Here is a 13,917-nt window from a genome sequence, read left to right on the forward strand (position 1 = left end):
ACCCCTGCTTCCGCTTCTGGGACCCTCCAAGCGTAGGTGCGAGTCCACACCTGCAGAATTCTTACCGCATCTGCGCTCCACAGTCCCCAGTCCATTTCTTCCCATTTGCGCAACACCTCCCGCACCTGCGATCAAAGCTCCGCAGGTGCGGTTACACCAACATAACCCAGCCTTCAGTAATCTCACAACTTCAACTTTTGATCCGTTAACCTACCGAAATCAACCCTTCCCCCCCCTCCCGGGACCTAGACCAAATATACCAACCAGTCTTAAAATACAATACAAACTTAGTCGAGCCTTCAAATCACATCAAACAGTGCTAAAATCACGGATCGCACCCCAATTCAACTTTAATGAACTTTAGAACTTCAAACTTCTACATTCGACACCGAAACCTAACAAATCAAGTCCGATTGACCTCAAAATTTACACATAAGTCATAATTGACATCCGACCCCGATATCAAAAAGTTCACTCCTGGTCAAACTTTTCAAAAACCATCCAATTTCCAACTTTCGCCAATTGATGCCGAAATAACCTACGGACCTCCAAATCAACATCCGGATATGCTCCTAAAACCAATATCATCTTTCGAACCTATTGGAACTATAAAATCCTGATTCCGAGGTCGTTTACTCATAAATCAAACCTTAGTCAATTCTTCCAACTTAAAGCTTTCAAAATTAGAATTTTCTTTCCAAATCAATCCCGAACTTCCCGAAATTCAATTCCGACCACATGTACGAGTCATAATACCTGAAGAGAAGCTACTAAAGGCCTCAAACTACTGAACGACGAGCTAGAGCTCAAAACGACCAGTCGGGTCGTTACAGCAGGGATACTGGAAGGACGGATAGAAGAAGGGTATACGCTAAAAACCCATGTATGAGGGTGAGCAGAAGGATACTTATCTTCAAAATCTTTGGTACTGTCTAGACTCTTTGGGATGATGGTGCTCACCGTAGGAGGAGCAACATCATCAGCTTTACCTTTGTTCTATGAAGAACTAGGGTTTCTAGAAGAAGAGGCTATTTTTTATCGGAATGAATATTTTTCTCTCAAAGAAGAAAGTTAAACAAAAGGTTAAAGACAAAGTATGAGTTGAGTAAAGAAAGTTTGAGAAAATTTAGAGTATTATGAAGTGTAAATGAAGGAGGTTGATGCGTATAAGTAAAGGTATATGCGGCTAAAATCGTGGCCATAATTACCTCGATAACTTTGCAAAAGTGATGCTAAATCATAGGATGACGCATGTTCGGGGCATTAAATGCAGAGAGACGTACGTCTAATCAACCGTCAGAAACTTTTCAGAGGGGGGTCAGTGAATTTTTCGCCAAAAAAAGTATTTCTACCAACTTTCCGGTGACACAAATTTATGCCATCGGAAAGCAAGGGGACTATCTGTATAGGGTAAAATATATTTATATTAAATGATCGCATGAGGGAGTGACACGTGGAATCGAAGACAGAAGATAGTTGAATCTGGAGGTAACGATCCCGTCTGTTACCAAAGAGAATGATATTCATAAAGATGAAACAAATGCGTGCCACCCGATAGCATTTAATGAGGAATATTCTACAATATTAAGTACACGGCCCGTTACAAGGAGTATGGCATTCACTGCATGTCGTTACATATTCTTCAATGGCCCTCATAATTGTCACTAAAGACGAGCTTGATCCTAAGTCTTTGTTCCCTAGGTGCAACTATAAATAGTGAGCTCTGTTATCATTGTAACACACGAATTTTCTGACAAACATACGCTACACTCTGTTCAAAGCTCAATATAATTTTATCTTCTTATTCACTGATATCGTTGTTATTGTTCCCGGAAGCCCTACTCCCGGAATTACAATTTCTTATGTTTTATCTCCATCTCAAGGCTAAGTATTACATTTTTTTCTCTAATTCATCTATTATTTTAGGATCAAATTAATTCACTTGTCTATAAATCACGTATAAATTTAACTGTACCGTTTTACGGGTAAACAGAGATCAAGCAAATCAAGCGGGTGCAGCTGATGTTCTGCACCATTTGATCACCTTGGATCAGATCATGTCGAATCTAATTATACGTACATTTTATATTAGTGCTTGTGAGAAGATACTCCTTCTGATATTATGGGATAACGAAGCTAGCTAGACTGTGATTATTAGTAGAACCATGTCATTAGTTTTTTTATTGTGAATCAATTTTGGGAAAATACTCTCCACATCATTTCATGACTTGAGGTCCTAGGCTAGGAGCAGGAGAACTTTACTTTGCAATTAAAGTTGAAGGAAACCGCTTGCTAAACCTCTGTTACTATCATTTCTTTTTTCTCTATGGTACATAGATAAGCTTTATTCCAACCACAAGTGGATAAGCTTTATTCCACTATGGTACAATAAATTTTCAAACCACAAGTAGATAAGCTTTATTCCACTATGGTACAATAAAAAGAACGTCGCGAGTCGCGACCATTCCGAATCTATTACATGAATCGTTCATATTCATCTTGCTTTATTCGTCACAGACAACACAGAAGAGATAACAACTGAAGTTGATGTAAACAGTAAACTTGCTGAAAAGCTCTTCAATTTTTGTCAAATTCAAATGCTAGCAACTTAAGCTCATGCTCAAAAACTTCCGTTTCTGTGTCCTTCAAACGTACCCATGCGTCTATTCCACCACCATCTTTTGAATCCATCAAGAAAATAACATTTTTGTGACGTTCAATTGGACTAACCCACGAAGGTTTTCCCCAACCAAAATCAATATCATAAAATTGGTAGCCACACCAGCTATTAAGATATATATCTACCTCTCGACGCCTAAATGCTCTCGTGAGCTCCATGCTGTCGTAGGGAATGGCAAAAATCGCCTCATCTCGTTCTTGTTTATCCTTATATTTGGGAATGAATTCTAATAAACCTTTTCTTATACAAGAGACCAAGGTAGGCAAGTCACAACAGTCATTCTCACCTTTACAGGCTACGCTGACTGCAACGACATTTCCTACACAATGTTTTGGCATTGGAGGGACGAACCGCTTTCTCATGTTTACATTTTGAATCAAGTATGACGACCTTCTCCCAATCGGCCCTGATGAAGTAGCAGCCATGACACATTTCCATATCACAGCTGAAACAACTTCAACGCGTGTGGGCACCGGCACTACATTGCTGATGGCTTTAGCCTTGAGCGATGCAATAGTAGAAGCATCAAAGAAAAAGATTTTACTAATATGTTGGTTATTATCACATGAGACTTTTTGTGATTCAAGCAATGTAGGCAAAACTTGAGGATTAGGGGGTGGCAAGAATTTTGCAGCAGCAACAAATTCTGGAACTGCACATTTGGTGCCAACTCGAGTAGTGATTGCCCAAGCATCGATCAGGGTGCACGAGGAGGCACGATCAACAATCTTGTGAGAAACACGCGTACTAATAGCCATGCTTCCACATTCAAAAATGGTGACTTGAACGAGTAATGGAACTGTACTATAGGACAATAATGAGTTGTCTTTAACAGTAGGAAGGAAATGTATATCCACATCGGGTTGTCTAAGAACGTCTTCCAACTGATAATTATGAGCAAAAGCCTCGTAAAAAGGCACCCCATCGTCGTTGCATTCAATTGAGTTTTTCTTGATTCGACCAGCAAAAGGGTAAAAGCGAGCAAGAGTTTCAGACAAAGATTTCTTCAATACAAGTAATCTTGATAAATTAGCTGCCCTTGCTTCGTCGCCAACATACAGGGGAGGAGGAGGATAAAATAGAGCTAAGGGAACAGATGTAGGTGGTGCCATCTGATCTAAATAAGAGAATTCGAAGCATCTAAGGTGATTGGGAGTGGGAGAAAGAGGTCTAATTAACTCCATAGAAACTATCTCTATCTTTCTTTCCATGGCTAATTAACTTTGGTTTAAATTTCTGGCTTAGATCTCAGGCAATTATATATGCCACATTTGTGTTTATTCTGCTTATAATATATAGTGATGTAATTTGGGATTTCCATCTATTATCAACTTGTGTCATCGAGAGATGGGCACCATGCATGTGAGGTTTTACTTCTTATATAGTACTCCTTGTATTTTAAGTAAGAAACTCAAACTGTATATCATGTGGTATGGGTTGTTAAAGTTTGTTTTTGAAGGAACTCGGCTGAATTTTCGCTCAAAAGTCGTGCTTATTACACTACTGAAACAAAATACACCTTACTTCAAAAAATGACACATATTTTTAAGTTTTATATTGTACATATTTTGAAGTACCAGTAAAAGCATCAGCTGACAACCCCTATTTCAAAATATATTTTTTTATAACCACTGTTTCTAAAAGTTATGAAGTTAAATATAGTTGGTCAAGTTACCCATTTCGTTTGAAGTTAACAAGAAAAACTTACTGCAAAAACTAAGAATATTTTTATTCTAGAGCCTCGTAGCTTTTGAGACTATTCACAATTTAGTTTTTTAATTTCTCTTTTTTAATCTTTGAGTTAAATTTTAGATCTAGGTTTTTAGAGTTTGTTAGTTGTTTGGATTGGGTGTTGCTCCAATTGATTGAAAATAACAAGAGGAGTTCAAAACTTAAATGTGAAGTGATTTGCAGTAGATATGAGCTAGATTTGAGTTGAATTTCAGAAGAAATTCAAGGAAGAAGACGAAATTAGTTTTTGTATAATAGTGTATAATATTATATAATAGTGTATATGGGTGTATAAATACCTCTTATACACCTTTATACAAGCACTTGTAGACGAACTTCTTTCACGATTTTCAGTTACAATTCTTGTTCAAAACCAATTTAAATCTTCATTAAATGACTTCAAATTTTATATACAACCTCCTTATACTATTTCTAACAAGTCTAACTAACATCCAACTCCAAATTTCTTATAAGACCACATTTGAAATTTAAACCCATTTATTTAAGCTTGTTCAACAATGGTGGACCTGTTTAAATCTTCATTAAATGGATTCAAATTTTCTATACAACCTCCTTATACTATTTCTAACAAGTCTAAACAACATCCACTCCAAATTTTTCATAAAGGCAAATTTAAAATTTAAACCCACTTAGTTAAGCTTGTTCAACAATGGTGGATTATCTTAAAAATCTAATTTTTACCATCCAAACGGATTTGATTTGTTGAACTAATGTTTGAGTCACAATTACTAATTGAAAGATTAGATTAAAAGCTTGATTCTTTTTTTTTTAAAATTAAATAGTAATTTCGAGAACTTATTTAGAGTTGAATGTTGAATCTTAGCCTATTATTTTTGAGTTACAACTTTGCAATATTAAATATGGGCTACTTAGTTGCAATATATGGGTGTGAGTTATATTTATGTGTAATTCTCCCTTTTATTTTTAAGATTGTTTACCAAGCGATGAGGGAAAAAAAACTATTGAAGTACAATGCATCTTTACATTAGTGCATTAATTTGCTTCTCTGCTACTGAAACTGAATTAATAGCACTTCGGCTGGGCCTACAGTTAGCTAAAGACTTTAGCCTCTGGCCGCTTCACATTGAAACTGATTCACAAGTAATGTGTATCGTGATTGAACATGATAATGAACTTTACTTACCTATTATTTTTAACTGCAGGTCACATGTTGGAACTGGATCGCGTGGAGGTTAGACATGTATATTTTTAATGTTATAGCAGATGCCTTGGCTAAGCATGAGATGAACCTCACACCCGGATGGACGACAACCATTACATTCCTTATATTACTTATCTCCCCCTCCCTTTGCTTTATCGGCTTTCAATAAGGACTGTTCTGAAGACTTGAACGCTCAAACAGTTTTGGCTTGTAATAACTATAGTTGTTCCGTTACTTAATTTCTAGTATAATTTTCCTTATTAGCAAAAATAATGTTACTTTAAAGAGTTGTTACAACATTATCTGCTGTTTTTTCCTATGGTCACATTGAAAAATACTACGTAAACTATTTAAAATTGTTCGTAAGCTTTATTGTTTGAATTTGTCATGAGTAAAAAGTAAAAACTCATGTGATCACAGCTTCCCGTACTATCAAATCTCTGTTGAGTTTTTTCTTTAAAGGGTGTGAATGGGATATGAAAGAGACACCTTTCGGATTGCACCTCTCCATATCACTCTTCTTTTGTCTATAAAATTAGATGCCTGGCTCCAAATTTTATACATGGAAAATCTGAAAACTTCTCCCCTCTTTTCTATATTATTGCATTGTTTTTTCAAAAAATATTATGTCAAGTGTGATTTGCTCAGTTTGTTGAGTTCGCTGAAGTTCTGTAATTTCGATTGCCAGTATTACAGAATAATTTTTCCGTTCTATCCTGGGAGGAAGTAATCCATAACCTTGGGCAACAATGAGGGGATTAAATTCCTTAAGGACACACATGCAACTTGTGGGCTCGTAATTATTTTACGATTTGTTTATTGAACTAATGTTTCTTTTTCCTCTAATTTTCTGGTTTTAAACACAGATTACTAACAATCTTAAGGAATTTAATTATCCCAATTTTTAGGGAAATTACCTGTTATACGAAGAGAAAAGTTGAGAAGCAAACAGAAATCAAAATTCTTTTTGTTGGCTAATTGGTTTTTGACCGACTATAAAAATTTATGCAACTCAAAAGGCACTGCTCTTTAAGAAATGGTGTAATTAGTGGAATGCACCGTATCACAAGACTTATTTGACTTCCACGCAAATTGGTGGAGCGTTTCATTACATTCGCAGAGAGTTATTAATAGTTTACAAGTTCTTTCCCATAGAAGAATGAAATTTTTTTTTATCAAAGGCTGGTAGAAAGTTTGAGGAGGGAAATATGTCGGAGACAGAGGAATAGTTTCGGCAATAATGATGTTACACTTGAAAGTCGACGTTAATTAAACGCGAAACGAGAGTGACACATATTGTGGCATTACCAATTAAGATCAAGAAATTGGGAAGCATTGCAGTGATAAATTATGTGGAAGATGATTTTCAATATTGTAAGATATAAATTAGGCTTACATTGATACTTGAAAGTATTCTTGAGATCATGAATGTAATATATGTAAAGATAAACATCTATATATATTTGATTACAGAAAGAGGTCAAACTGTTTAAAGTGTTATAATGGTTTGGTTGGAAGACCATTTGGAAAGGGAATTAAAATTCTCATGATTTTCTACATCCGTTATGGAGACTAAAATCTTCGTGATTTTCTACTCATGTTTCAAGATAAAAGATTTTTTACTCGTTCGTTGAGATTAAAGTCTTCGTGACTTTCTACTCATTTGTCGGAAAAGTGTAAGTGACTTTATGCTCTCTTTGGAGATTAAAATCTTAGTGATTTTCTACTCTAATTTATTATTCGATTTGAAGATTAAAAACTTCACCGTTTATTAATTCTAAATGTGTCAGATTGGTTTGAAGATTAAAAACTTCATCATTTATTAATTATGGCTCTATCGTGACACAAATAACAGTTCATGTTGTTGGCTCTATTAAGTAATGGGGGTAGCAAATATGAATCTTCTTTTGAATAAATATATTTGGAATGTGATATTATTCATCAAACGACGACCCCTTAGTCACCACAATCTAATGGAATTGCAAAAAGAAAGAATAAAATATTAAAGGAGATGATGAATACCGTGTTGATAAGTTTTGGCTTACCCCAGAACTTATTGGGGGGGGGGGAAATTATTCTTACAGCTAATCGAATACTCAGTCGAGTTCCCCATAGCAAGACGCAATCCATTCCATATGAAAATAGTATGGAAGAAAGCCCAATTTTCATATTTTAAAGTGTGGGGGTGCTTAGCTAAAGTGCAAGTTTCTAAACCCAAAAGGGTAAAGATCGGACCAGAAATTATTGATTATGTTTTCATAGGATATGCAACAAATACTAAGGCATATCATTTTCTGGTCCATAAATCAGAAAATTCCGACGTTCATATTAATACGGTAATCGGATCAGATAATACTGCATTCTTTGAGAATATTTATCTGTATAAAAAGGAATGTGAGTCGTCTAGTGAAATATCTAAGCGACCTCGGGAAGAAGCAATGGAAGTACACCTAATGAGGTAAATCCAAGATGTAGTAAACGTCAAAGGACAACTACTTCCATTGGATCAGATTTTTTGATATTCTTGTTAGAAAATGAGCCTCAAACTTTAAAGAAGTTATGTCTTCCTCGGAAGCACAACTGTGAAAAGAGATAGTCAATAGTGAGATAGAATCCATATAAGTAACCATACTTGGGAATTGGTTGATTTTCCTCCAGAAAATAAACCTATGGATTCTAAGTGGATTTTCAAAAGAAAAATGAAGCCGATGGTGCTATTGACAAATATATGTCAAGGTTAGTTGTCAAAGGGTTTAGACAACGAGAAAGTATTGATTACTTTAATACTTAGTCGCTGGTAACGAGAATTACATCTATTGGGGTGTTAATAGCACTAGCCATTGTGTGTGGCCTTAAAATCCATCAGATGGATGTGAAGACAACATTCTTAAATGGAGATTTGGAGGAAGAAATTTATATGGAACAACCTGACGGGTTTGTGATTCCCCAAAAAGAGAAGAAGGTGTGTCGACTTGTTAAGTCGCTTTACGGATTGAAACAAGTATCCAAAATAATGGCATGCAAAATTTGACTAGAAAATATTGTCAAATGGTTTCAAACTAGTGTATTTACATTAAGAATACTCTAAATTATGTAGTCATTATTTTTTTATATATGGAATATATATTGATAGAAAAGGCACATGAAACATATGAAATGTGGGGGCATTAGGTTATACATAACAAAAGCTAATGTTAGAAGTGATATATATATTATTTAGAAGAACTAGATGATATGATTCTTCGAACCCCACGAATCCTTAAGGATATTAATATGGTAGTCGGTGAATTCATTACTTGTTCAGTTTTAGTGATGACTAGTGATGAAACTATAAATTCGAAAGTTGTTTACGTGCCTTTACAGAAATGATTTGTTCTTTCTTGAATATTTATAATGTTTAGCTCTTTTATGAAATGTGTCACCTGGAAGGCTGCGACTTTTCATGAAAAGTGCGTTTGTATGTTTTGTATAAATATGACCGTACATGAACGAACGTATTAATACGCTGGTCTATAATGAGGTGAACCAACCGATGAACATGACCAAAATCCATTGCAAGTTAGATTTGTTTCATGAATAAAGGTGCTATAATTTGCATATCATATAGACGTATGAATAAATATCATAAAAATGCTTGAAAATGGCGGAGTGATTGCGAAATGTGTTAGATATTAAAAGGTTATGGCCACAACCGATGCCAATCATTCCAGTTGTTATTATAATATACTATTGCTACATTAAGTGTAGTCAATAATCTGATATGCAATAGAAAGTCGAGATGTATTAGTTTACGACATAAGAAAGTTCGCATTGAACTGTCAAGACAATGAAACGAGTGTTGAGATATTTAAAATATACTCAAAATTATGCTTTGCACTACAATAAATATCCTACAGTAATGAAGGAATACAGTGATGCAAATTAGATCATCGGTTCGACTATTTTTAAATCCACAAGTGGATATATTTTCAGAGACGGTGGAGGAAAAATATCTTGGAAATTATCCAGATAAACGGTTATTGCCGCTCTATAATGGAGGCTGATTTTATAGCCTTAGACAAGGCCGGTGAAGAAGTTGAATGGCTCCTAAAATTTTCTTAAAGATATTTTATTTTGGCCCAAATCGTTGGCATATATTGCAATAGTCAAGTAGCAATAGGAAGGGCTAGGAGCATTATGTATAACGGAAAATCTCGTCATATACGACGAAGGCATAAACCCATTAGAAAATTATTCTCTAGGGGAATTATCATAATTGACTATGTGAAGTTAAGCGATAATGTGTCGGATCTACTTATAAAAGGCCTAACTAGAGAGGTAGTTGAGAGATCATCGAGGGGAATGAGACTATGGCCGAGGACAAGTCATTGTGGCGGTAACTCTTCCTAGAAGACTGGAGATCCCAAGATCTAGGTTCAAGGAGCTCAAACAAAGTGAATAATGACAGTTCAACATTGTCAAATAAAATTTTTTTGTAGTTCATTCTCGTGATGAGACAATGTTCAATACCAAGGATAAAGTATTAAGGCTTTTTAATGGTTTCTAAGTTTGATACGGGGTATATCAAATAGTGTATCTACAGGATAACACGTTTAGAAATCACCTATGTAAGTGTGAAGTGTAAGCCGCTTCAAGGAGAATTTTGTAAGGCCAGTTCTCTACGCACTTATGAACCAGGTGGTGTTCATGGCTGAAATGAACATAACAATGAGAACTAAAGATGGTTAAGGGTTGATTGTGTGACTTATGGTTATCTAGGTATACACCAAAGTTCGATGATTCAAAGATATCAAATCTACCGATTGACCGAGTATATCCGACATAAGTTCACTACGGAAAGTTCAAAGGGAAACCTACTTATCCAGATGCGATTAATCCTTACTTGTGAATCACACAGTATTTTCATGCATGATTTTACACATATGTCCATTCCCCATTTATTTGGGGGATTGTTGTATTTTTTTCTTTAAAGGGTGTGAATGAAAAATAGAAGAGGCACCTTTTAGATTGCACCTCTCCATATCACCCTTCCTTTGTCTATAAAATTAGATGCTTGGCCTCGATTTTTATACATAAAAAATCTAAAAACTTTTCCCCTCTTTTCTACATTGTTGCATTATTTTTTCAAATAAATATAGTGTCAAGTGTGATTTGCTCCGTTTGTTGAGTTCGCTGAAGTTCTGTAATTTCGATTGCCAGTATTACAGAATAGTTTTTCCGTTCTATCCTGGGAGGAAGTAATCCATAACCTTAGGCAACGGTGAGGGGATTAAATTTCTTAAGGATACACAAGCAACTTGTGGGCTTGAAATTATTTTACGATTTGTTTATTGAACTAACGTTTCCTTTTTCTCCAATTTTCTAGTTTCAAACACAGATTACCAATAATCTCTGATATGTCTCTAACTTTTATTTGCCAGAAAATTTGTATGTATTTATTTGCTTTCCTTCAAATGAAGGTAATAATCTCCTTGTTGACTTCCAACAAATATTTATATTCTTCAATAATAGCCCTAAGACGGTAAAATTGTACGTTTTCCTCTCTAATAAGCTTGACAGCAAGTAGGCAATCCGTTTCCACTTCGAATTTAGTATAATTTGGTATTTCTTTTACGAGTTTTAGACTTGACGTAGGTTTCATTTTAATTGGTTTTATTCGAATATATAGAGGTTTTCTTAGCGTAATCTATAATATGTTTGATTTTGAGTGAGTTTTCAAATACAATGACACGGTTAACTGTTCTGGAAACATCTAATCCAAATACTCTACAATCTGTGTAATTTGTAAAAGCCAAAAAAACAAATACTCCGTATAATATATCTTAAAAATAATTCCTTAAAAGAAAATCAAGGGCGTGTAATCTAATTTTAATTCTCTCTATCATCTCAGTTTTTTCTCTATCCTTATTCTTTTAAACACCCCACCCACCCACCTAACCCACCCCTTCTCTCTCTCATTGATCAATTGTCGAAAATTGAAAAGCTGCAGACATGGCTGGCCCGATTTTGGCCGATCCACCGCCGTCTGCAGAGGCGAATTCCACCGGTGAACTCGACGGTCTTCCAATTCCACCGCTTGACCCTACCTATTTTGCCCAACACATGACCGCAGCAGATCAAGGAAAAATTGACAGGTTTCCAATGGAATTACCGGAAGATGATGACTTCATGCTTGATGACCTCGATTTCAATTTATCATTCGATGATATCTTCCTTAACAACGGTGATGCCATTCTCAACCCTGATTTCCTGGCCGATTATCTCGAGTCGGATACAGATCGAGTTGACCCGAGTTGTTATGGTCTACATGGGAATCAACTTATCGGGAATTTTGATAAATCTTCTGGAGAGGAACCTCCGGATTCGAAATTTGTTCCAGTTGACCTGAATTGCTTTGGTCAACATGGGAGTCAATTGGTTGGGGATTTCGACGATTCTTCTAGATATTTCAAGTTGACGTCAGCGAAATTCTGTAATTTTTCCAGAAATCAAGCAGTTGGAGGCGTTATGGTTATGGATACCTCATCGCTAGAGCTTCGACAGAGCTCAAGTGGCTCAGATATTTTGAATGTGACGTCGTCCCACCAGGCTTCGGGAGCGGCATTCTTCACCCTCTTATTTTTTTCCCAGCCGCGGAGGAACGTCTTCTCTTTGTTTGTTTGTTCTCTGGCCGGGGACTCCGAGAAGAAGCATTCGCACCAGAACCAGGCCCGGAGACAACTGTATGTGTAAAAGCCTCCCGCAGCAGCCCCGCTGCATCAGTAGGATTAGCCAAAACATCCTCCTCGGGGACGACAATTAAGCCCTAGGTAGACCGGAATTCAATAGGAGAGAAGGAAGGGTCAAACAACTTCCTTATATAAAAGGGTAAAAACAAGATGAGTTTGATTTACCAAGATTTTGGACCTTCCACCCATATTTAAGGGATAGTTCTTTCCACATGTGGGTTTTGTGCGTAGTAACGTCCAAAATTATATGGACCCATTTGTCCAAGCCTTCAACCCTATGTGGAAACCATCGAGTCGCTGAAATAAGTAAAAGAAGAGCGGTCAATAACGATGTGGAATGATCTTTAACGGAAGAAAAAACAAATGGTAGACTTACGAGTGCGGTTCCATAATTCCAGAAAGGCTGGATCCATGGCCGGGATTATGTCACTGGTGATGACTGAAACGTCTAGCTTTGTTGTATACTTAGAAAACATAAGCCACACAATCAATCCTTAACCATCTATGGTTCTCACGATTGTGTTCATTTCAGCCATGAACACCGCCTGGTTTCATGAGTGCTTAGAGAATGGGCCTTTACTTTCATTCCCCTTGAATCGGCTTACACTTCACACTCATGTAGGTGATTTCTAAACGTGTAATACTATAGACACACTATCGGGTCATTTTCTGCCAGACTTAGCAAATCATTAAAAAACTTTAAGCTTTATTGACTCATCAAAAAGCCTTAATGCTTTACCATAATTTCTGAATATTGTCTTTATCACGAGAATAGGTTAAGTTATTTGACAATGTTGAACCGTCATTCATAACTTTATTTGATCTCTTTGAACCTAGCTCTTGGGATCTCCAGTCTGCTAGGTAGAGTTACCGCCATGATGACTTGTCCTAGGCCTTAACCACATTCCATTCGATGATCTTTCAATTGCCTCTCTATATAGTCCTTTTGTAAATGGATCAGATACATTATCTCTCGACTTCACATAGTCAATTGTGATAACACCACTAGATGGTAGTTGTCTAATGGTATTGTGTCTCTGTCGTGTGTGACGAGATATTCTGTTATACATAACGCTCCATTCCCTATCTATTGTCGCTTGATTATCACAATGTATACATATAGGTGCCAAAGGTTTGGGCCAAAATGGAATATATTCCAAAAAATTTTGGATCCATTCAGCTTCTTCACCAACCTTGTCTAAAGCTATGAATTCAGATTTCATTGTAGAATGGGCGATGCGCGTTTGTTTGGATAATTTCCAAGACACTGATCCACCACCAATTGTGAAAATATATCCACTCATGGATTTAACTTCAGATGATCCGGTGATCCAGTTTGCATCATATCCCTAAATCATGGAGGGATATTTGTTATAATGCAAAGGATAGTCTTGCGTATGTTTTAGATACCCCAAAACTCGTTTCATTGCCATCCAATATATTTGATTGGGATTGCTTGTAAACCGACTCAGTTTGCTAATAGCACATACTATATCTGGTCATGTATAATTCATGATATACATCGAACTTTCAAATATTCTTGCATAGTCCAGTTGTGAGTCACTTTCACCTTCATTCTTTTGAAGTACATAACT

The 13,917-nt window shown here is 36.1% G+C and overlaps 1 protein-coding gene across 1 annotated transcript; it reads right to left on the bottom strand.

The window, feature by feature from the left end:
* Window positions 1-2,321: 2,321 nt before the first annotated feature.
* On the bottom strand, window positions 2,322-4,059 carry LOC104104291 (vinorine synthase-like). Its single transcript, XM_009612338.4, has one exon. The coding sequence runs from the start codon at window positions 3,889-3,891 to the stop codon at window positions 2,578-2,580; it is 1,314 nt and encodes a 437-aa protein (XP_009610633.1). The 5' UTR covers window positions 3,892-4,059; the 3' UTR covers window positions 2,322-2,577.
* Window positions 4,060-13,917: the final 9,858 nt, after the last annotated feature.

This window comes from Nicotiana tomentosiformis, chromosome 10, assembly GCF_000390325.3.
Source record: "Nicotiana tomentosiformis chromosome 10, ASM39032v3, whole genome shotgun sequence".
In the NCBI taxonomy this organism is placed as follows: Eukaryota; Viridiplantae; Streptophyta; class Magnoliopsida; order Solanales; family Solanaceae; genus Nicotiana; species Nicotiana tomentosiformis.